Genomic DNA, 12,368 nt, shown 5'->3' on the forward strand with positions numbered 1-12,368 from the left:
TTTATTTGCTTTTACCTGGAAAAATAGACAGTGGACCTGGACTAGACTCCCACAGGGATTTGTAGACAGTCCCACATTATTTTCCCAAATTTTACAGCAGGATCTGGCCTCTATTACCTTTAAAGCCTCCACACTAGTACAATATGTTGATGACTTACTTTTGGCCTCTCCTAATGCTGAAATTTGTCAGGAAGATAGCCGTCACTTACTGCTGGAGCTGCACAAGAGAGGACACAAGGTTTCCAAGACAAAGGTACAATGGTGTTTGCCCCAGGTAGAATATTTAGGATTTATTTTGGCTGCTGGAACTCGCTCTGTCTCTTCTAAGCGAGTCCAGGCCATTCAACAACTCTCTGCCCCCACTACTAAGAGGCAGTTGAGAGCCATTCTGGGAGCAGCTGGGTACTGTAGACAATGGATACCCTCTTTTGGTGAAATTACTAAACCCCTCATAGCTCTTACAAAAAGTTCTGTTCCAGACATTTTACAGTTGGATCCCCAGCATCTCTCAGCCATAAAAGAATTAAAACGGGCCTTGTTATCAGCACCTGCCCTAGGACTGCCAGATTATAGTAAGCCTTTCACTCTCTTTGTACATGAACAAAGGGGGGTGGCTTCTGGAGTCCTGACTCAGTCACTGGGGCCTAACCAACGCCCTATAGCCTACTATTCAATTCAGCTGGACCCTGTAGCGGCTGGAGTGCCACCTTGCCTTAGAGCAGTGGCGGCCACAGCCCTTTTGGTAGAAAAAGCCTCTGATTTGGTCCTAGGTAACCCTCTAACTGTGCAATGCCCTCATGAAGTGGAGGCTCTCTTACTACGTCACAGGACACAAGCCTTTTCAGATCAAAGGCTGGCTAAGTATGAAATAACCCTGTTAGGTAATGAGAATATCACTTTAAAACGCTGCACAGTTCTTAATCCAGCAACACTACTCCCTAATTTACCATTCTCGGGGGAACCGTTGCATGACTGTGCTTCTTTAGTTGATATGGCTGAAAAACCCCGTGATGATCTTTTTGATACACCTTTAGAAAATCCTGATCTTGTCCTCTATACAGATGGTTCCTCATTTATGAGAGAGGGAACCCGTTTTACTGGAGCTGCTGTAGTTTCTGATTATGACACCCTCTGGGCAGCTTCTCTGCCTTGCCATTTTAGTGCACAGGCTGCTGAACTTGTGGCTCTTACACAGGCCTGTAATATAGCTAAAGATAAGAGTGCCACCATTTTTACTGACTCGAAATATGGCTTTGGCATATGCCACTTTATTGGTATGATTTGGCGTCAACGAGGCTTTCTAACATCCTCGGGCAAGGCTATTGCCAATGGGGACCTTATCAATGACCTCTTAGATGCCCTAAAACTGCCTTCTTCCCTAGCCGTTGTACATTGCCCTGCCCACACAGGGAATAGTGACCCTGTTTCAAAGGGAAATGCACGAGCCGATTCTGCAGCCAAGCTTGCTGCATTAGAAGCTCCTGAACATGTATTTAACCTTTCACCTTCTGAGGATATTCCTTCCAACCTAACCTATGACGATTCTGAAGTAGAAAAGTGGAAAAAGAAATTTAAGGCGAAACAGATCAATGGCATCTGGGTGTCTCCGGAAGGTAAGCCATTTCTTCCCCGGAAATTCTACCACCAGGTATGCCTCTCTGTTCACAGAAAAGGCCATTTTGGTACACAAGGCATTGTAGACTCTATTAAGAGAACCTGGATAGCACCAGGTGTGACTAATACAGCATCTCGAATCTGCTCGGGCTGCTCCACATGTCAGTCTTATAATCAGTATGCTTTTAAGGCCAAAGCTTATGGAGGGCGTCCTCTAGCATATACACCTTTTGAGCACTTACAAATTGATTATATTACTATGCCAAAAGCAGGACATTATAAATTTTGCCTTGTTATAGTTGATCAGCTCACTCGGTGGGTGGAGGCCTTTCCCAGCCCCCGAGCCACAGCTGCCTTTGTTGCCAAAATTCTTCTTAAAGAGATAGTACCTCGTTTTGGCCCACCAGCCCTCATCGATTCTGACAAAGGCACACATTTCACTGATTCGATTTTATCCCAAATCTACTCTTTCTTGGGAGTGACTCCAAAGTTCCACACGCCCTACCATCCACAAAGTTCAGGCCAAGTCGAACGTATGAATAAAGAGCTTAAGAGTATGATTGGCAAATTATGTACTGAAACCCATTTGAAATGGCCTGATGTTCTACCATTGGCATTATTCTATCTACGAAGTAGACCAAGAGGAGAACTTCATATATCTCCTTATGAAATGCTTTTTGGTCACCCTCCTATCCAAGCTAAAACTTTTTCCCCAGTTTATACATCACTGGTGGGAGGTGATACTTCTGTTGCCTCCTATATACAGGAATTACAGACCAGGCTACGTGAACTCCATGAGGCAGGAGCTGTGGTCCAGGCAGGACCATTAGACTTTTCATTGCATAACTTCAACCCAGGAGATAAAATATATGTAAAGAATTTTCAGAGAACCAGTGGAACTCAACCTGCCTGGGAAGGACCTTTTCAGGTATTATTGACAACTCCTACTGCCATTAAAATTGGTGAAAAAGACTCATGGATTCATTGCTCTCATATAAAGCCTGCACCATTCATAGGTGAAGAGATTTCAGATAGACCTGAGGTAGACGCTAAAGAGGTAAAAACCCTAACGATAGCAACTGTTAAAGAGCAAAGAAAGTTCAGAGGAAACAGGCAGTTCCCATTTGATAATCCCACTGATCAGTTAAATGCTCTGGGACTCAGTCTTCGTAAAGTATCAGGAGACGGAAATTGCCTTTTTAGGGCTTTAGCAGACCAGCTAGAAGGTCACTGTAGAAATCATCTCAGACACAGACAAGAAGCTGCTTCTTATATGATTAACCATAGACAAGAGTTTGAGTCTTTTAGAGTAAATGACTCCCCTTTTGAAGAATATGTTGATGAATTAAAGAAATTTGGAAAGTGGGGAGGAAATGATACAATTGTAGCATTTGCTAAGCAGCATCAGCTGAATGTTGTGGTTCATCAATTAAATCAGCCTTTATTGAAAATCAGTGGCACAGACAAAACTGATGCTAGAGAACTCCACATTTTCTACCATAAAGAACATTATGACAGCATTAGAAAGATCAATGACAATTCAGAAACCCCTGCCACTTTGGCATGCAGAGAATTGGGGAACCAGTTAAAACAATGTGGCATACCCCAAACTCTAGCAGCTTAAATACCTTATAATTTAACAAGCATTTCCTTCTACAGGCAAAAGCACTGAAGTACATGGCCTAGTTTTCTGGCCTACCTCAACTATTTTTTTTTATTAATTTTTGGGTTTTTTGTTTTTGTTTTGACTTTTGAAAGGCACTGAAAAGACCTGGAATTGACCGCACCTTTAAGTTCTTTAAGAGCACAAAAGGGTGCTTAGCGAATCTTTTGCTTTTTATTTTTTATTTTTGGTTTTGCTTTGGTTTTTTTTTTACTTTTGTTTCTTTTGCTTTTCTTTAAAACTAAATTTTGTAAACTAAGTGATTATTCAAAGACATTTTAAGTATATGCTGTGGGTGAGGCTATCGGGCCTCAGAAGCTACCAGAATTCTTTTTTTTTATTTACTCTTTCTTTTTGAGAGAACCATGAGTTCTAATGAGTTTTGTTTTATTTATTTATTTTTCTCCTTTCTCTTGTATGTTGTTCTGTTTAACTAAAAAGTACCAGAAATTGCTTGATACCTCACTGAAAACATTGAATATTGAATCTTGCTAATTGAAGTCTTATTTCTTTTTGATGAATTAATCACCACTTTAAGTATCTGCTACTGTTATACTAGAGAATTCATGTATAAGATGATGTGGTCTACTTGCTAAAAGAAGATTATGTAATAATGTCTAAAAGAAGATTATGTAACAATGTCTAATATAATCAGCTATTTACATTCGTTTATTATTTATATGTCATTATACTCTGGGTATGGTTTGGAATTATTGTATATATCACTAATATATTCTCAGTTATGCAGCATAGCACACATTTTTACCATCATATTGTCTTTGGTGAAATTAATGAGATTTCAGAAATATGGAAACTTATCATTTCAGAGACTAACTTGCTGTGAACTCTGATGCAGGCCCTGGAGAGAATATATGTGCAACAAAAGGAGAGACAGGTATACGTAAGTCCATGGTTTGCTTATGATGGTGACTATGTAGAGCACAATTACTAGGCACAGTCCAGTATTCATCCTCTCTCCCTCCTAATTTAACCTAATTTAACTGAACTTATTTATCTTTTTATCTCACTCAGTTGAATTCACCTGTGGCCTAGCACAATCACTGGCTGTTTCAGAACCATGAGATATGGTATGATAACCTTTCCATAACATTTTCAGGTGTCATGAACACATACTAAATTTGGCTTTGATCCAGACACATGGTGGTAAAAAGTGTTACACATTGCATAACTACCTCAACCCTCTATTACAAGTCTAACCATATAAAGGAGGGAATGTAATGGAATTTATTAATTTGATCATTGACAATGCTATGCTAAGGTTTTAAAAATACAGCAATTCAAACAGTTAAAGAAGATAATCCAGCTTTCCAGACCAGAGACCAGAGTCCAGAATCCAGTTTTCCAGACCAGAATCCAGTTTCCTCCTGATGACATCTTACCACTTCAAGAAGACAAGAGAACTCAGAGACTTTATATGAACTGTTTTGCTTTATTAGCTTTTACTATCTCCTTTCTGTTATATACTATCTGTAACATGTACTCTCTGCAGAGGCTCTCCCTTTGCAAGACTAATGTCAAAGCGTCGGTTCATGAGAAAAAAAAAAAAAAATATCGCCCCTCTGGACAAAACTTTCCTCTCTTCCTTTTCTGTATTGTTGTTCGCATATTATTAGTCAGCAAAAGTTATTATGTTCTTTTTACTGTTCCATCAAGGAAACATTCCGTTTCTTGAGGAAGCAAAGGGGGGAAATGTGGTAAAATATGAAAGTTTTTAACAGTCGGTTAGGATAACTGAAAGACGCCAGTTTTTCAAGGACCACCCTTTTGGGGAGGAGATGAACAGTCTGCCTGCTGCGCATGTCAGACTGCCTGCCGGGTACAGTCCGCCTGCTGCGCATGTCAGACTGCCTGCCAGGTACAGTGCGCCTGCTGCGCATGTCAGACTGCCTGCGGGGTTTTTTTTTGGGACTTCCGGGGTGGAGAGAAGGAGAGGAGCCCTTTTTGCCTGCTTGGCGGGACTCCTGACGGCGCGGAACAGATTCTCTCTCCAAAGGTGGCCTTGTCGGTTTGGTGAGTTGTTATAAGGAATATAGACTAAGCTTAGACTTAAGACGATTTGTATTGTGTTTCTACTTTCCTATCCTTCTAACCAACATCACCTTGTGACTATCATAACTATAAATAAAAAGGTCTATCTAGAAAACCAAAAGCTGCTTCCATTTACTAGTTTGGGAGATAAATTAAGGGAAAGGTTAAGTAGGGGAGATTTATGATCTAATATCCAATTTTAAATCTCACATCTGTAAATATTCTGATTTCAGCCAATGGATTGAAGATTTGTTTGGACCTAGTCTGCACCTTTGATGGATGTGTGTCAAGATAATGAAATGTGGTAGATGAGGGGATTTAGCAGATACTCAGGGGCCCACCTGGAGATTGATCTAAACTGATTGAATTGGGTGAGAGTGACTGACTGCTGACTCGCTTGTAAGCACATCTGGCTGGTACTTAAGAGAGTGTTGTTCTCAGAAGCTGAAAACTTTGAACTTTACATCGAGACCACCTTTAGGTCCAGTGAACCAACGAATTTGAATGACGCTAGCCAATCAGCTAGAAGAACCTCCCATTTCTGGGAGGAGAACATGAAGGAGGAAGTGAATGCTGGAGGAAGAGTTCTTTCTCTTTTGGTGTGAGACATCGGCATGGTGGCAGAGGCCTTCAGAAGTGGGAGGTTTAGGAAGGCTAGGATTTCCATGCTATAAGAAATCTGTTCTTGATCTTTCTTTTTCTTTACTATCTTATATCTTTTAATAAACCCTTAAAAACCTAAACTCATTTATCAGTGATTTTAGCCAGTTTCCCCCCAAAACTGGGGGGGACAGATTAGAACCCACATTTAGAATTTTAAATTACACAGATGGAATGATTATGCAACTCAAAAAAAGCATTTCCATCTGATAAAAGTCAGAGCATCTTTTAGTTACATTAATTGGAATTAGGGGGTATATCTCTTTATACTTAATATTTTCCTTGTTACAAGGAAAGTTTCAATGGAGGTTGTGGGAGAGGAGTTAAGGGGAAATTACTATGGTTTAAAATCAAGAGGCAACAACACAATTTATTTTAATTAACTAATTAATTAATTAAATTTTTTTGGTGGTGCAATGATGGTTAAATGACTTGTTCAAGGTCACACAGCTAGTAAGTGTCAAGTGTGTGAGGCCGAATTTGAACTCAGGTCCTCCTGAATCCAAGGCCAGTGCTTTGATCCACTGAGCCACCTAGCTGCCCCCAACAATACAATTTAAAACTAACTTAAATAACCAGTCCTAATTTCTTTAACTCCAATCCTCCATTACCAACATCTCCACCTGGATGGCCCATAGGCATCTCAAATTGAATAGGTCCAAAACAGAATTCCCCATATTTCTACCAGAACACATCCCTATTTCTGTTGAGAACAATCAATGTGCTTTTACTGAAAGCATCAAGCATATTTACATTGGAATGATTCTTAATTCTTCCCTGTCGCTCATCCTCTATTTCAGAGTTCCCTAGTTGGCAATAAGGCAAGTGTTTATTATGCACTTATGTGCCTGTGTCAGACACAGTTCTGGCATGGAGGGGGGGGGAAGAAAACTGATTAGTGACTAAACACACAATTCACACAGCTAATAAATGCTAGAGCCAGAATTCAAATCCAAGTCCTTCAGACTATTAGCCTGGTGCTCTTGTCCCCACACACTCCGGAGCCTCCACACCTTAATATAAAATAACCTGCCACAGAGTAGAACTCCCTGCTTTCCTGCTCTCAGCAATGCCCAGGGATGTCAAGGGTAGACTTAGGCTCATCCAAGGTAGGACTTTGAGGAAAGCAACAGTCCAATCTAGAGTGGATTCACAGGATTAGAGCCAGGAAGAACATTAAAAGGCTTCCCATAGAATCCCAAGGGAAGAGAGCAGTGTTTGCTGGCCCAGGAAAATAGGTAAAATGAGCCTAAAGTGCTCAGGGTCTTAGAAAATAATATCCTTTTTAATATCTATAATCTAAAAGTCACCCTGACTTAAAATGTATGTTGCTTTATTTCTTCTCAATAAAAGACTGTAAAAGTATTATTCTATTTAGCATCAATTTAGATTGGCAGATGTAGAGGAAACATTTAAATATAATTACCTAAATTGTAACTTCCTGATACAACTTCTAAAAGCAAAGCTGACTTTGGGGCATGAAAATATAAAGATATATTAAAAAAATAATAAATAGAAATATCTCAATATTAACTCTCATAGTACCACTGATAGAGAGAATTTCCTCCCCCCTCCATGAAGAATTTCAAATGTTCAAGCTTAGCTGATGTTTCTTTTCAAGCTTCCTAGCAACTCTATAATAAATTCCTTAGCTGATGGGTGAAGAGAAACCAAGAATGTTTCACTTCTTCACTATGCTAAAATAGAAATATGAAATGCAAGTCATACCCCTTCTTCACTCTGGCAAAGTCAAAGGCCATTTGTCTGTAGGAGAAAGCCTTTTCATTCAAGTATCTACTATAACGTCTTATAAAGGTAGACATATCATAACCTGTAAAAAAAAACACAACAAAAATTTATTTTATAGGAAACCTTTAACTGTAATTTTGTTTACTAAGATAAAAACTACATCACCCAAATACATTCAAATAGCTTCATGTGAAGTCTTGTGAAGAATTAAAATGTAATCATGGATTTTTAAAAAAAATAAGTATTTTTCCCCCAAAGAGGAAATTTTCTTTCTTTCTTTCTTTTCTTCTTTTTGCAGGACAATGAGGGTTAAGTGACTTACCCAGGGTCAAGTTTTCTGAGGCCATTTTTGAACTCAAGTCCTCCTGAATCCCCAGCCAGTGCTTTATCCACTGCCCCCCGAAATTATCTTTCTAAAGATTTAAATCATTATTCTACTTCATGATGCAAAAGGATATCATCTTAGGGGGCAGAAATAAGCCAGTTTGGGGCCAAAATCGGTGGCAAGAACTATAATAATACAGCTCCAAGTTTGATCATATCTCTTTACTTACAAATCTCAAGCAATATATTACAAAAATGTCCTTACCATGAGATCCACTCTTGTCCAAAAAATTGCTGAGATTGAATAATGTATTTCTAGAGGCCAAATACTGAATAAATCTCTGAAAAACAAAATCATAATTAAATGTTCTATTTCTCTGAAGCTTGAGTGAAACTGAACTGTTATTCCTCTAAGCACACGCTTCATAAGCATTGACACAGACACTGGAAAGAGAGTGTTCCTTACACTTGGAATGTCCTTCCTATTCTCACCCCTCATCCCCAAGGCCCACCCATTATTTTTTTGTCAAAATTTTCCCCTCCCTTTCAAAGACTAGCTCAAAAGACACTTTCCCCAGAAATCTTTCCTTATCTATCTGGCCAAAAATAATTTTTATTTTGCCAGTTATTTGTTTTTAACCTCTCATAGAACATCTCTCAATTATTTTAGTAGTTATTTATGAATATGCCTATCTTTTCCTACTAAATGCTAAATCTTTGAGGGCAAGAAACTTGTCATATTCATTTATGTATACACATAGCAATAGCACAATCACATCCTATTCCACCCAAATATACTTAGCATTGTCCTTTATACACAACTGGTACTTCTTTTTTTTTTTTTAAACAGAATTCATTTACAACTTTCTTTTTCTTTTTGCAGGGCAATGAAAGTTAAGTGACTTGCCCAGGGTCACACAGCTAGTTAAATGTCAAGTGTCTGAGGCCGGATTTGAACTCAAGTACTCCTGAATCCAAGGCTGGTGCTTTATCCACTGTGCCACCTAGCTGCCCCTTCATTTACAACTAAACCAAATTTCAATTTATTACCTAGCATTTGAAACAGTATTCATAATGCTATTTCATAAATTTAAAAGAAAGGAAAATATTTAGCTTAAAAATTTTCTTGGGAAAAATGGCTACATGAAGATCCAAAAATTACATTAAATATCTTAGACAGTTTTTCCTCTTTACTTTCTAACATCCAAATCTTTACAACCTTTAGTCAACAAATTTCTCCCCCTTCCTTCCCCTGCAAAAACACCTTAATATTATATAAATAATGACAGGGGTGTAATACTAAGAAAAACCTGTTCTGGTAGCAGAGGAAGGTAAAATCAACCTTATCTTATCAGTGATCACATAGGGTACATTTCACTATCCTTCCTAATCAATCCCTCCAAGAACAGATGAAAATGAGTATATAAAGAAAGGAAAGGGGGCAGCTAGGTGGCACAGTGGATAAAGCACTGGCTGTGGATTCAGGAGGACCTGAGTTCAAATCCGGTCTCAGACACTTGACACTTACTAGCTGTGTGACCCTGGGCAAGTCACTTAACCCCCATTGCCCCGCAAAAAAAAAAAAAAAGAGAGAGAGAGAGAGAGAAAAAGAGTGATCAGTGATCTCGTGTTTCAAAAAAAATTTTTTTTTAAAATAAAGAAAGGAAAGGAGGAGATGAGAAATGACTCTTTAGCATCTACTAATTACTAAACAAACTTAGTTGCAATATTCCTGTTAACCTTCCCTCCTATTAAAAAAAAACAAACAAAAGCACTAAATTGAAAAAATAAAACAAAACTATAGCTTACCTCATTACCGTGGACCATTAAATGGTGTGTTGTTACTAAGGCTTTGAATACAACCACCCAGCTACTATTTGTTGCTCTTTCAAAGAGTGTGTCAGCCATCTGAGGGATATTAACATTTGTCTCATTGGTAGCCTGAATCAAATCTATTAAAAAACACACACACACACACACACACACAAGAGATACAGGGTAAATTATGTTTATCTTTACAGGTTATTTACTTTAACTTTTATAAATGAAAAGTATACCTCCTGGAAAACTGTTTTCATAATTCCTTTGATACTAACTAATAAAATAGGCAAAGGCAGTTTTTTTAATAAGAAATTTTCACAAAACTTTATATAGTAAATATACATGCATACACAAATATAGCTTACCTTCTAAACATAATGTATTTGATTTATTCATGTGTTTTGCTCTTGCTGTTAAATTATCTCTTTTCAGTATTTCATTTTACTTTTTCTTACCCACATCTTTGTTCTATTATTATAAATGCCTCTGGATTTATGTTAATTTTCAATATTCAGATGATTCTATTAACATGTTAGCATTCTTTTCTTAACTGTGTCATCTTTGATGTCAATATACACATGTACTCATTAAAATGATATCTTACATTCTTAACATAAGAGCTAAAAATAAACTTCATTCTACTCTTAAATGGAATAGCAGCATCAATATCCCTGAGAACATTCCCTGTTAAAGTGAGCAAGAGTGACAGGAGGGCAGGGTAGAGCACAAACTCCCTCATGACCTTATGGATGGGTACAGCTGCTTGGACCTAAGATCTGACAAAAGAATGTGGAAGGTTTAGAGTACTGTAATCTGACCTGCTAATCCTTGTCTTGCATGCCTTTATTTTAGTGAAAAGTTTATTAAACATCTAACTTCTTTAGGATATTTCCACTGAATGTGTGTTATTTCTATATTAGCAATATGCTTTCAAGTACATAGTAGATAGCCTGGTCAATTGAGGCAGTAGCTTTTAGGATATGATTTTCACATAATCAGTACAATGAAACCTTCATCATATACCTATATGACTATATGGAACAAGACTAGTTAAGTACATTATGATGGGACTTCATTGGACTCAACATCTTCAGTACTAATACCAACTTGACTTAATAGTACTAATTCCCTTATGGGGAAAAAGATTTGAGAAATCCTCAGGAGGAACCCAATTTCTAAAAAACTATCCCAATGGGTCAGATGAAACCTGCTGAGACAGGCTGATATTGCACTGGAAGAGAACCCATATGCAATTGTATTGATTTAGGAGGGTTCTAAGAGGCAGAAACTGTAACAGTCTTTCTCGCTCCTACTACCAACACATTTTAGAATCTCTTGGTGGTCAAAACTTCCCTGTGTTTTAAAGGGCACCCAGCCTAGAAGATAGTCATGTTCAGAAGAGCCTTCATCTACAACAGCTAGTTTCTGCCATTTTTGTCATGCTATACAACTTTAAGTTGATACCCCTTGGCTTAAGTAAAGCATGTAGCACAATGCCATGCAACATTTCTAAAACATCAGGACCAAAATTCTCAGTCAATTGCTAGGCCTTCATTAGAGCAAAACATATTACCTTAATTTTTAAAATTCATAGTCCTTCTACTCCATGAACAGTTGAATACTATACTCGTCCCTTCCAATAAATTCCATTACTGTAATTGTTTGCCATAAAATATCACTCTAGTTTTATTTATGGTATGCTGCTATTCACAGACCCCTTCTTAAAAGAATACTTCTTAGAAAATAAGAAATGGAAGGAAGACATACAGATCATCTAGTTAGTATCCTTATTCGGCCACAACAAACAAAACCCAACCAAACCTCAGACTTAGAAAGAGGATAAGTGCCTTGTCCACATTGACACAGTTAGTAACAGTCCTATGCCTAGGACCCAGATCACTTTGATTTTACATCATCTAACTCAACTGAGTGGTAATCTCTACTCTACAACATACCCAACAAGTAGTCATACAGCCTCTGATTAAACATCTCCAGTGATAGGAAATCCCTTAAATTACAAGTATGCCCATTCTGGAATAGCTTCAACTGATAAATATCTCCTTATATCAAGCTGAAATCTCCCAAACTTCCACCCATTTTTCATAGTTCTGCCCTCTGGGAACAAGCAGAACGAGTATTACTCCTTTCTTACTGCCCTTCAAATATCTGAAGAAGCTATCATGTACACCTCCAAGTTTCCTCTACTCCAGGATAATCATTAGTTGCTTCAAATGGTGTTGATAGATCTAGCATGGTTCTCTTACCATCTTGGTTACCCTTCTCTGCATTTGTTCCAATTTACCACTGTCTTTCCTAAAATCTGGCCCTTAGAACTGAACACAATACTCCAGACATTGTATGACCAAAGCAAAGTACATTGAGATTATTAGTACCCTTAATAATTGAACTATTTTATAGGACACTGAACAATGCACTCAGATTCATGTCAACTTAGAGTATAGTGTAGTGTTATATGATTCTAGATCTA

General features: G+C 38.0%; 1 protein-coding gene across 1 annotated transcript in view; it reads right to left on the bottom strand.

Moving 5' to 3' along the window:
• SNAP91 (synaptosome associated protein 91) overlaps positions 1 to 12,368 on the bottom strand; it is a 160,927-nt gene that overhangs the window by 108,874 nt on the left and 39,685 nt on the right. The window contains 3 exon segments of the mRNA XM_044000628.1: positions 7,715 to 7,817; positions 8,325 to 8,400; positions 9,869 to 10,011. Of these exon segments, the coding sequence (XP_043856563.1) occupies positions 7,715 to 7,817; positions 8,325 to 8,400; positions 9,869 to 10,011 (322 nt within the window).

The sequence above is a fragment of the Dromiciops gliroides genome, chromosome 4 (assembly GCF_019393635.1).
Source record: "Dromiciops gliroides isolate mDroGli1 chromosome 4, mDroGli1.pri, whole genome shotgun sequence".
NCBI classification, from domain to species: domain Eukaryota; kingdom Metazoa; phylum Chordata; class Mammalia; order Microbiotheria; family Microbiotheriidae; genus Dromiciops; species Dromiciops gliroides.